Source organism: Solanum tuberosum, unplaced genomic scaffold (genome assembly GCF_000226075.1).
Source record: "Solanum tuberosum cultivar DM 1-3 516 R44 unplaced genomic scaffold, SolTub_3.0 scf00035, whole genome shotgun sequence".
Taxonomy (NCBI): Eukaryota; Viridiplantae; Streptophyta; class Magnoliopsida; order Solanales; family Solanaceae; genus Solanum; species Solanum tuberosum.
This window is the reverse complement of record NW_006238963.1, coordinates 1,071,369-1,083,358: the sequence shown is the minus strand read 5'-3', so window position 1 is coordinate 1,083,358 and position 11,990 is coordinate 1,071,369. Positions and strand designations below refer to the sequence as shown.

The window sequence follows — 11,990 nt, the reverse complement described above, 5'->3', positions numbered from 1 at the left end:
TACCAATCAAATATGAAAAATTGAAAAACATAAACAACATTCTCAAAAAAAAGAAAAAAAAGAAAAGAAAAGACTACTCAAAAATGCTTAAAACCCAAAAATAATAGATACAAATAACCCACAATAAAATACAAGAAATTAACACGGTAAAAATGAAAATGGTTAGACGTATGGAGGGTTTTCAAGGAAACAAGAAAAAACACATAAAAGGGAAAATAGTGATTCACATCTCACCGAGTATTCTTCTTCTCATCAATGGTTCCCAGCTCCGTCTTGTGCCCTCATCGGGTCTAGATTCTCGATCACCATTTCGGATATTCCCTCGCTCTCCGGTGACATCATAGGTACGTTTTCCGGTTAAATTATGAGCTCCGATTCGATGTATACAGTTCACACGTATACCTATGATGCATAGTTGATGTGGTGGTTTTGGTCTAATTGCTTCTTCGTTTGCTTCGGATTGATCCTGTTGTTGATTTTGTTTCCAGTGGTTATAGAAATTGTGCTGTTTTATTGTGGTTGATTTTGCGATCTTCAGAGCTGTGATTGATGGACTAGTTTTATGTTGTTTTTTATTTCTCTGTAGTTGATTCTGAGCATGAGTGTTTTGTCCTTTTGAAGTTAGGTGTAGTGGAGGTTTAGTGTTCATTACTGCGGTTTGAGTTTAATTTTTGGTTCATTCTTTGTTGTACAACTGACGGCATTCATGTAAACTAGAAATTCAATTCGAACAACTGATTCCAGAACTTTGTTTTATTTCGTTAACTGCCTGAAAATTTAGACTTTTCAGCTATGTTGCTCGGACTCTTCAAAAATATCGACAAAAATGTACGGGTGCGTGTCTGATCCTCCAAAAATTGTGTATTTTTGAAGGATCCGAGCAACTTAGCTTTTCAGTGTCTTCGATGTGTACTTTCTTTTGGTATTCTCAGTTTAATTTACTTATTAATTTATTGATAGAACCCTGAAAAGATTTTAAGCTCATGTCTTTTAGGGCCAAGTGTGCAAATTTGGTAACTCTAGTTTATCTAAATAGAACTTAGAGTATTCTCCTTATCACCGAGCAATAAGCATGAATAAAAAGTAAGCTCACATGAATATTGCGTTATACCTGTGAGTTGTTTTGTTATGAATCATGAGCTTGGATGATTTGTTGGCAAGTAAATATCAATAGCGGATGAGGTAATTACTCGGGGTTTTTATTTTGGCTCAATGTAGGTAGTCTCTACTGCACATTATTGTACTCTTGTGCAGTGTTATCAAAGGCGCGCTTAAGCCCTGAAGCGAGGCTCAAAACGTGTTGAGCGCTTCGCCTCGCTTTATGTGCGCTTCAGTGTCGTCATCAAGGTTCTAAGGCAAACGTTTCCTTGCCAATGAGCCTCGTATGAAGAAGTGACTCTAAATAATTGATATTTCACTTTATCATAAAAAGAAATTCAATTTCTTTGGTCATATTTTTGTCATTCATGTTTATACTTATTAGTCTTGGGCTAAGCATATATATTTGTATTCTTTTCTCCCTTTGCGCCTTTTTTCATTAAAGCCCACACTTTATTTGCGCTTAAAGCCCTCACGGACCTTAGAGCTTTTTTGTGCATTTCGCCTTTGATAACACTGCTCTTGTGGAGCTCTCTCGAAGGCTTATTTTTTTGTGACATTTACTTTTACTTTACGCTTATCTTAGCACTTCTAAAATTTTGGAGTTTGGACTTGTTTAGTTACATAAATGGTTCATTTGTTCTTGATAATTCATTATACTGAAAGTCTATACACCCAACTAAATATCTAATTCAGAGTGGTAAAGAATCTTTAGAAGACCAAGATCACACTGAACCAATAAAAAAACCCACTAACTTTTCCAATTGGGCACCTATAACTGTGGTAATTTGGAATATTTCCAGTTAGTGAACTTTGATTCGTTCCTTTATTATCGGATTTTATTCTTGTGCTCCTTTATCTTCTCTCCTCTTTGTATTACTTGAATTTAAGCCTCCAATATGTAATCCTGTTTCCTATTCTTGATTTTTAGTCATATTCTACTACCCTTTCTATAGTGAGACCCAGAAATGGCTCAAGGTACTTGTGCGATTCTTAGTATGCATCGCTCCTTAACAGCCCCTAACTTTGAAGCCTTGAAACCCAAGTATTCTGGTCCATATTTCAAGGATAAACCCAAGTTTGTAGCCTGTCCAACATCAGATTTTGGTATTTAATAAGAGCATTCTTTTTGTCATTTGTTTGTTTATTCTTAACAGTAAAGTCAAGCATTAATGTGATTTGATTTTCTGGCTGGCTTAAAAATTGCTTAATTTTCTTACTAGCTTTTGTTGAGTTTAGTTGGTGATGTTATTTAGTTTGGGAACAGGACCACAGGTGTTTGGAATTTGTGTAGGGTTGCATTCTGTTAAATTGTGAAGATATTGAAATCACAATGAACCAACGAAGCACAATCGATCTGGAACATGGATGGGACTTCATGCAAAGGGGCATTACAAAGCTGAAGAACATTCTAGAAGGGCTGCCTGAGCCTCAGTTCAGCTCAGAGGACTATATGATGCTGTATACGTATCCTTTTAGACTCCCTCACTGTTAGGCATGTAGATAACTTGGATTTGATTCACCTTTCGTTTCCTTAAGTCTACTAACAGGACAATTTACAACATGTGTACTCAAAAGCCCCCACATGATTATTCTCAACAGCTGTATGACAAATATCGTGAAGCTTTTGAAGAATATATCACAACAACGGTAAGGGTAACTGCAGTTTACATTCACATTTCACTTTAGTTGAAATTAAACAAGGTACTACAATAAAACAAGAAAATAAGAATTGAAGAAGTATTATTCTTAATTTTTCTTTGATGTTTGTTATATCCATGTACCATTCTTGATTGTCTGCTCCCTTTGTATCATTCTGGAATGTTTGGAACTTAGAAAAATGATTTCTTTAATAAAGAAAAGGGAAATCATTAGTCTGGTAAGCCCTTTGTTGCTCTTTTATTTTTCAATTTTAGCCATGTAACAAAGAGGTCTTAGTATGGGTAGTTTCCTTGGTGCGCTCTGTGATTCTATTTTGTGCCCTCAATGATTTTATTTAATAAGGATCCATGTGCAAGTATCAACATTTTTTGGGGATCTGAATGTAATTCAGGCATTGCTTTCCCAAGAGACTATATCTTTTAGTTTTATTCCCACTATTATAAGATTCAAATTTAGAAAGGCTGCTCTTGCTGCTTCTTCATCCCATAGAATATTAAGAGAAGGATACGGGGAAAGTGGATAGAAGTTTCAAAACACAGCTAAATTACATGGATTTTTTGTATGTTATTTTAGGCATGCAATTTTTCTTAGGAGTTTAAAATGATGAGAACTCAAATTTAGCTTAAAGTTTGTTTACCCAATTTTTGTTTCTCCAAATAATTCTACCTTCTCTAAATTTGACACTGCAATTCAATTTCAAAATAGGTATTGCCTTCTTTGAGAGAAAAACATGACGAGTTCATGTTGCGAGAGCTGGTAAAAAGGTGGTCAAATCATAAGGTCATGGTCAGATGGTTGTCGAGATTCTTCCATTATCTTGACCGCTATTTCATTGCCCGGAGATCTCTGCCGGGGCTTAATGAAGTTGGATTAACTTGCTTCCGTGATCAGGTAATTATGGTTCTCCTTCTCTTTTCATCAAAACTTTGTTTCTATGGTCATCTATTAAAACATCTCCACCTGATCCCTTGGTTAAAGCACTGAGTTCAGCTCATTGCTTCTATATTGATTTTTTTAATTTTATTTTCTGGGTTTTGCTCTTCTAGAATTTGGTTTTCAGTTTGACAGTATACTAGTCAACTGCTGCCACATCCTTTTACGAAAAGATGTTATCATTTGGTCCCTCCATCCCAATTATGTGAAGGTGATTGACCGGAGTTTAAGAGAAAAAGAAAGAATTTTGAAACTTGTGGTATAAAGTAAGCTATAGAAACTTAAGTAAAACAAGAAGTTCGAAGTTAAATTGTTACTAATATGGAAAGATGTCCCTTTTTTGGGGACCGACTAAAAAAGAAAGAGTATCACATAAATTGGGACAAAGGTAATATCTTACGGGCAACTGTTTTCTCTTTCAGGTCTACCAAGAGTTGAATGGAAAAGTCAGGGATGCTGTTATATCTCTGGTATCCCTTTTGTCTTGCTTTGAGTTCTCACTACCATTTCTTTTTTCCTTTTAATTGAGCAACGACATTCCTCTAACCAGATTGATCAAGAGCGTGAGGGAGAGCAAATTGACAGAGCCCTACTAAAGAATGTGCTAGATATATTTGTTGAAATTGGAATGGGGTCAATGGATTATTATGAGAACGATTTTGAAGCTGCAATGCTCAAGGATACAGCGGCTTATTATTCTCGCAAAGCTTCTAACTGGATCCTCGAAGATTCATGTCCAGATTATATGCTGAAAGTTAGTATACTGCTTATGCAACCCCTTAATTCTGCCATTCTTACCCTGTTGCTTCTTCTGTCTGTCCTTTTTCTGGTTAAAGTCCATATGTTAACCTACATAATCATGTCAATGTTCCTTTAGGCTGAGGAGTGCTTGAAACGGGAGAAGGATAGGGTTTCTCATTATCTCCATTCAAGCAGCGAGACAAAGTTGCTTGAGGTTCATTCCAGCTCTTAATCTTTATTCTTTACTGGAACTTTAGCCTTCAAAATGGAGGATGTTGCTATCAATTTTTATTGTTCACATCTTCTTTTTTCTGGATCTAGCCTATCAACTTTAAATTAGCTGCAACTTTACTACTCTCACCTTTCTGCAGAAAGTGCAACATGAGTTGTTGTCTGTGTATGCCACTCAACTTCTTGAGAAGGACTACTCTGGATGCCATGCGTTACTAAGAGATGATAAGGTAGTTAGCAGCATCTTAATGACCATGTTTCTGAATTTTTTTTGTGGTAATTGACACAATCATGATTATTTTATTAGGTTGAAGATTTATCAAGGATGTATAGGCTCTTTTCTAAGATCCCTCGAGGCTTAGACCCTGTGGCCAATATTTTTAAGCAGGTTTGTGATCTCATGACCTCATATTCTCAATTGTATGCCTATAAGTTACTTCATGTATCCTTCTTTTTAATCTGAATGCAGCATGTTACTGCTGAAGGTACAGCTTTGGTAAAACAGGCTGAAGATGCTGCTAGCAACAAAAAGGTTTGTATAATCTATCCCTTTCTCAAATTCTTTGGTTTTGAGAAATTTGGTTCTTCCTTATTTGGCGCTTATACACTTTGAGTTGACTTGGAACCAGTCAAACTAGAAGTTTTTGCTATTTTAATATGCAAAGTTACTTGTGCTCAAGTGTCTGATCAACTTAATTTCATATATTAACACACCATTTTGTCATCAATTGTTATGAATCTTTAGAGAAGGATCGATTCATAGGGCGATCTGTCATTGTCGTGGGTCCTTCACTTTCATTACATCGATGTGGATTGCCTCGTGAAATAGCAATAGAACTTTTCCAGACATTTGTAATTCGTGGTCTAATTAGACAACATCTTGCTTCGAACATAGGAGTTGCTAAGAGTAAAATTCGAGAAAAAGAGTCGATTGTATAAATTCAGCTCGTTAAAGGGAGGCTGAACCTTAGAGTTCATTAAAAAGAGAGAACCCGGATCTCTTCAGCTCTTCAAAGGGAGACTGAAACCTTAGAGTTCAATGGAAGAGAGAACTCTGATCTCTTGCTCTTTGCAGATGTATGACTTACTGTTTTATTCATCAAAAGCCCCTTTAAATAGGAGTCTTATTACATCAATAGGAAGTTTAATTCTTATGTAAGTAGGAGACCTAAATCCTGTACCAAACTAATAACTATAGGTTAACCTAATCCTTATGAAACCATGAAACATAAACCCCATTCTAGAATAATAAAGTTACTAAATTATAAATAAATAGTAAATTGATCTACTTAAAAATATAATTAAATACTTAAAATTAATTGACTTCCTCACATCCACAACATCAATACTTTAAGTTTAAAAGCTATCTACTCTAGCACCCAAGTCTTAAAAACTACAAAATAGTCCCTACCACCAAAATTTTAGAAAAGACAAACTAACCACTTTCTATAAATATTTTATATCCCTATTTAGAAATTAAAAAAAATAATCACAAAATCCATTTCTTTCCCTCCAAAACCTCTCTGAGTAAATGATCAAAATGGTCCTTGATGTATAAGGGTTGTTTTAAGTTGATCCTTAATATATTCCACATGATCCATATGGTCCTTAATATATTATAAAAGAGGATCAATTTGATCCTTTGACCTAAAAGTAACAGATACATAAAAAAAAATCTGTTAACTTTAACACTGACCCCACGTGCAACTCATGTGCAAAAATTAAAACACTCAAAAGTTTTCCCTTTCCCCTTCTTTCTCTACATTTTTCCAATCTGTTTCAGAAGAGCTTGTGGATTTTATTTTTTTTTGCTCCTCAGCCATTAAAGGGAACTTCCCTCTTCTCATCTAACACAGAGCTACTATTTTTTACTGCAAAATGTCAAGAAAGATGAAGTTTTCTCTTTTTAGTTCATCTCTGAATCCCTAATTGCTACTCCAATTCAAAGATGATAAGTGATTTCTAATAGAAAGCAATTTTGGAAGTCTTTCATTGTTGTTGTGTAAAAAATTGATTGTATTTGAAGATACATACAGAAGATCTAATCAAAGCCCTATTTGAAGGTGACAAAATTGATTCACGATCAATGCTTTTGATTTCGAAATTAGTAAAGAAACTAAGTGAAGCTGAAAGTATATTGAAAGTATTTGAAAATGGACAGTAGCATTATGCGATAGCATTAGTTGAAAAGGAAGATTGAGACAGAGGCGATATCTCTAGATTAGAAATGAGCTTGAAAAAGAAAACAAAAAGGTGAAAAAAATGAAGAGCAAATTGGTTAATGCCAAAAGTAGAGAGAATGTGTGTTGGTATATTATCTTGTATGACTCTACTCTAGATTTGATATCTAAATGCGATTTGATCTTTTGAATCATGGTGCAAGTCAGTTGCCATAGGTTGATCTGTAATCTTTAGTGTATGTAATTGTATAGACAACTTCTTTTTTCAAAAATATGGTGCTTTAGCTCTAATAATTGAAGTGCAGATTTTATAATAAAAATTTGGTCCCTTGTAATAGTAGAATCTGGTGCATATTTTATTGAGAATACCTGGTGCATCAATTTTGAGAATTCTAATGTAAATTGAGCATATGCGCTTATAATCAATGCAAAAATTTGGTGCCTTGAAACATTTTATTAGCACATCTGGTGCACTTCTAATGAGCACACTCATGTCTAGTGAAGTTTGGAATGGATACGATGTACGTAGATCTTATCCTTACCTTGTAAAGATAGAGAGATAGTTTCTGATAGACTCTAGGCTTAAACAAAAATTACTTCAAAGCAGATACATCCAAGGTGAAATAACTATGATACTTGATGTTGTTGTAAGGGCAACAAACAATGATAACTAACAAGGAAGTGATGCAATTTTTGAAGATTTGTTTGCTTGCAAAACAGTTTACGTAGCTCTGGTGCTTATCTAGGGTTGGGACCATTTGTCTAACTCCAAGATTCTTATTTCAATTTTTATACGAGAACATCTTTCTCATATCGATCAAGGCTTTCTTTGAGTTTGAAATAAGGGGACAAGAAGTAAGAACATAAACCCTTTAGATTCAACGTCAACCATGCTTCAACCTTAGTAGCTGTGTGAAAGCCGCTTAACTTCTCACTTGGTAACAGTTCTTTAATTACCAAAAATAAAGAATGCAAAACATGTAGATTGTTATCCTTCACTAGCTTAAAAGTAAAAACATTAATTCTCCCTCTTCCCCTGTAATCCTATCATCTGGCCATATCAATATTAGAGCTGGAGTATACCTCTTTTTTTCTTGTGTAGAAAACATAATTAAGAACCTCTGTCAACTGTAATGAGGTTTTCAATAACTGTATGCCAAGCTACAATATTAAGAATGAATAGAGAACAAAAGTTGCACATGATTTTAATTTCAAAGAAACAAAAAGATAATATGGAAGACACATAGCCACTCAGACATGAAGTACACAACAAGACTTAAAGTTCAATCAAATTTGCAGATAGAAGTTAAAAATCGAAGCATAAATTGAACTTAGATCGATGGAACAATAGCTGGTGCATATTGAAGTTTCTAATCACAAGTCGCAACTTATCAAAATCACATTACATGAGTTGATTCAAAAATATGAATAATGAGTGCTTACCACTCTATCACAACCCTTGTTTGTAGCATATTGCTATTCTGCTTATTTTGATTTCCAGTTTGTGCTTTTAATGAGTTTTGTTCAGAGATTTCTTGTTATCGTATCTTCTTTTTTGTATCAAAAGCATGAAGTCACAAAGTTTGACTTCATCTCAGTGATTGTTTTGTTTCATTTACTTAATTTGTTCTTCAGTACATGGTCATTGATAATTTGGTGGTTGGGAATATTACTTCAAAGAGATGGTAAAAGTTTCTTTAAAGCAGAACCCCTCACCGAATTCTGTACTTATCTTAAAGAAAGAGCATGAGCAGTTGCTTAGGGAACCAAGAAGTGCTTTTTGTCGCATTTCCTTCTTTTATGCATCTTAAATTCTCCACTTCTGCTGGTTAGAACAATATCAAAATTAATTCATCTCATCTTTTTAGGGATGATTCTCTAAAAGATGAGACTCGTATTTCTCTGTGAATGCATTTAATATAATTGCTCAATGTCTTGCATTCTTTCTGATCAACTAGTGTTCTTCAACAGGCAGAGAAGAGAGATGTGGTTGGTTTGCAGGAACAGGTAATCCCTTAGTAAATCTGTTATCTGACCCTTGAATATGTTTTCGGCGATGAACTTACTTCTGAATTTTCAGGTTTTTGTTCGGAAAGTGATTGAGCTTCACGATAAATATTTGGCGTATGTGAATAACTGTTTCCAAAACCACACACTTTTTCACAAGGTATGTGTTGGAGCGAAGGATAGTTGTCTAATTTAATTGTTCTACTCTGTGCATCAGGGTAGAAGTAAATTGCTAATATTTATCCCCTTTGTCATTTTCTAGGCACTTAAAGAGGCTTTCGAACTTTTCTGCAACAAGGGTGTTGCTGGTAGCTCAAGCGCTGAACTTCTTGCCACCTTCTGTGACAACATTCTCAAAAAAGGCGGGAGTGAGAAATTGAGTGATGAAGCCATTGAAGAGACGTTGGAAAAGGTGAGCTCTTGCTCTATAGATCCCCTTCCCTTCTTTTCCTCTAGAGCATTTACTTTTTCTTCGTACTACTGGAGCAGGAGAAAGCTGATAATAGATCTCACTTGCAGGTGGTAAAGCTGCTAGCTTATATTAGTGATAAGGACTTGTTTGCAGAATTCTATAGGTAGAGTTACCTCTACCGTGTATCTCAACCACTACTTGAATAGTATCTTCTTCTCCGTTACAAGTTTACGACTTCCTTCTTTTTTTTTCAGGAAAAAGCTAGCCCGGCGGTTGTTATTTGATAAGAGTGCCAATGATGAACATGAGAGAAGTATCCTAACAAAGTTGAAGCAGCAGTGCGGGGGGCAGTTCACATCAAAGATGGAGGGAATGGTAAGCTATCCAGATCAATTATGCTGAATTTGAGGCTATGTTCTCTGGTGACATTCTTCTTCTCTTTCTATAGGTCACAGATTTGACATTGGCAAGGGAAAATCAAGCCAGCTTTGAGGAGTATTTGAGCAATAATCCAATAGCAAATCCAGGAATTGACTTGACAGTGACTGTCTTGACTACTGGCTTCTGGCCTAGCTACAAGTCTTTTGATCTCAACCTCCCAGCTGAAATGGTATATCATATCAATATGTTAATTGGCATTATGCAGTTGATTTTATCTTTGTTTGACCCTTATTCCTCTAGCTGAAGTTCTTCTCTTTAGGCAAAGAATGATGCATGTTGAATCATTTTTCTTCTCAAACGTCCTGTCATTGATTCATTTTATGCCGTGCATTGTCAGGTTAGGTGCGTTGAAGTATTCAAGGAGTTCTATCAAACAAAAACAAAGCACAGGAAACTTACGTGGATATACTCTTTGGGAACTTGCAACATAAATGGAAAATTTGAGCCAAAAACTATTGAGCTAGTTGTCACTACTTATCAGGTTGATTGCTGTTGGCTTACTTTTTGAAATCGGATAGGCTTAGTTAATTTGAAATATTTCTATTACGTTATTAATGAGAAAACGAGATTGAGACTTCTTCCTTTTCGTAGGCTTCTGCTCTGCTGCTCTTTAATGCATCAGATAGATTGAGTTATCAGGAAATCATGACGCAATTAAACCTATCAGATGATGATGTTGTTCGGCTTCTTCATTCCCTTTCATGTGCGAAGTACAAGATTCTCAACAAGGAGCCAAGCACCAAAACAGTTTCTCCGACTGATGTCTTTGAGTTCAACTCAAAGTTCACTGACAAAATGAGGAGGATCAAGGTACAATTAATGATGAGTACGGTTAGCCTTTGTACTATGAATTGTTGCACTACATTACTGACCCCTTGAGGATATTGCTGTAATGGGTATGCAGATACCTCTCCCTCCTGTTGATGAGAAGAAAAAGGTAATTGAAGACGTTGAACAAGGATAGACGGTATGCTATAGATGCTTCAATTGTGCGTATTATGAAGAGCCGTAAAGTATTGGGCTACCAGCAACTAGTCATGGAGTGCGTTGAGCAGTTGGGACGCATGTTTAAGGTGGTATCCTTTGTGATGAACTTCTACTTCTCAATTTTAATGTTATTTATTCAAGCTCAACTCAGCTAATTACTTTGTTTTGAATACTCCATAGCCTGATGTCAAAGCTATCAAGAAGAGAATAGAAGATTTGATAACTAGAGATTACCTAGAGAGGGACAAAGATAATCCAAACCTGTTCAAGTACTTGGCATGATTTGTGCAGATCATAGTGAATGAGTGATGTTTATATGAACTTTTGCAATCGACATAGGAGGAGAAACATGCCCCACAAGATGAGGACAGATTTCTTTAACTCCTACCTCCCTGGACCTTTGATTGCCTTGCACCAGGAGCTTGAAACATTTTGTACAAATGGTTAAGATCTCAGGAAAAAGTAGAATTGCCTCTCAGATACTTGAGATGAGATTGCCTTAACTTCTTCCAATCCTATATGGCCCTTTAGCTTGCTCTATTATGTGTTTTGTCGGCTACCTGTTCGAGTTTGAGTAAATGTAATATTCTAATCAACAGCAACTTATAGTACATTCTCTGCAACACTACTTTCTTGGTTCTTTATAGATTGTGATTTGGACCTTGGTGGTCCTTATGTGGCGCTTTCTTTCAATCTTGTGCAAGTTTATTGGATTCGGACCTTCATGGCTGGTCCTTATGCTTTCTTTCAAACTTTGTGGACGTGGAAAACTGGTAGCTTGGGGATGGCATTCAGGCCAGAATCTAGATTATATAGCTTTGTAGATTCGAAAATACCAGCTCGATATAGTAACACTCTTAAAGTTACTAAAATATGCTATTTAAAATTGCAAAACTAGCTAGTATTAGAAATTATGAGAAATATCATTGGTTACATAACCTGGATAAGTTTGTTATGGTCTCTTGACACCAATCATCCTTGAGCCTAGAGCCAAATTTCATGCTTGTGAAAGTTGATGATATTGGTGATAGAGGCCTTTTAGGTGGCATAATAGCCTTTATGCCCTAGTATCCGTAACTTATTTACCCTTTAAGTAAGCATTTACATGAGAGAAGAAGACATCTCATCTTCACTAATAAAATACAATTTCATTTCTTAGTTTTGAGAATATGGAAAAGATCCTTAATCTTGTTATTTTCTTGCTTTTGTTATTATATCAATTTCATATTCTAGTTCTTATGGGCATAGTCAAAAAATGTTTCTTCATTATTGTTTCGTCGATTTAGTCTCCCTCCCCC

The 11,990-nt window shown here is 35.5% G+C and overlaps 1 protein-coding gene across 1 annotated transcript; it reads left to right on the top strand.

The window, feature by feature from the left end:
* Positions 1-200: 200 nt before the first annotated feature.
* Positions 201-11,407, top strand: LOC102603007 (cullin-1-like). Its single transcript, XM_015306684.1, is given in 21 exon segments — positions 201-344; positions 2,366-2,565; positions 2,649-2,748; positions 3,466-3,651; positions 4,116-4,163; positions 4,244-4,447; positions 4,571-4,648; positions 4,806-4,895; positions 4,973-5,053; positions 5,135-5,197; positions 8,817-8,852; positions 8,926-9,012; positions 9,115-9,264; positions 9,372-9,427; positions 9,519-9,639; positions 9,713-9,874; positions 10,043-10,186; positions 10,297-10,515; positions 10,610-10,657; positions 10,659-10,778; positions 10,873-11,407. Coding segments are annotated over 20 exon segments (2,229 nt in total). The 5' UTR covers positions 201-344; positions 2,366-2,431; the 3' UTR covers positions 10,975-11,407.
* The last annotated feature ends 583 nt before the right edge of the window (positions 11,408-11,990 follow it).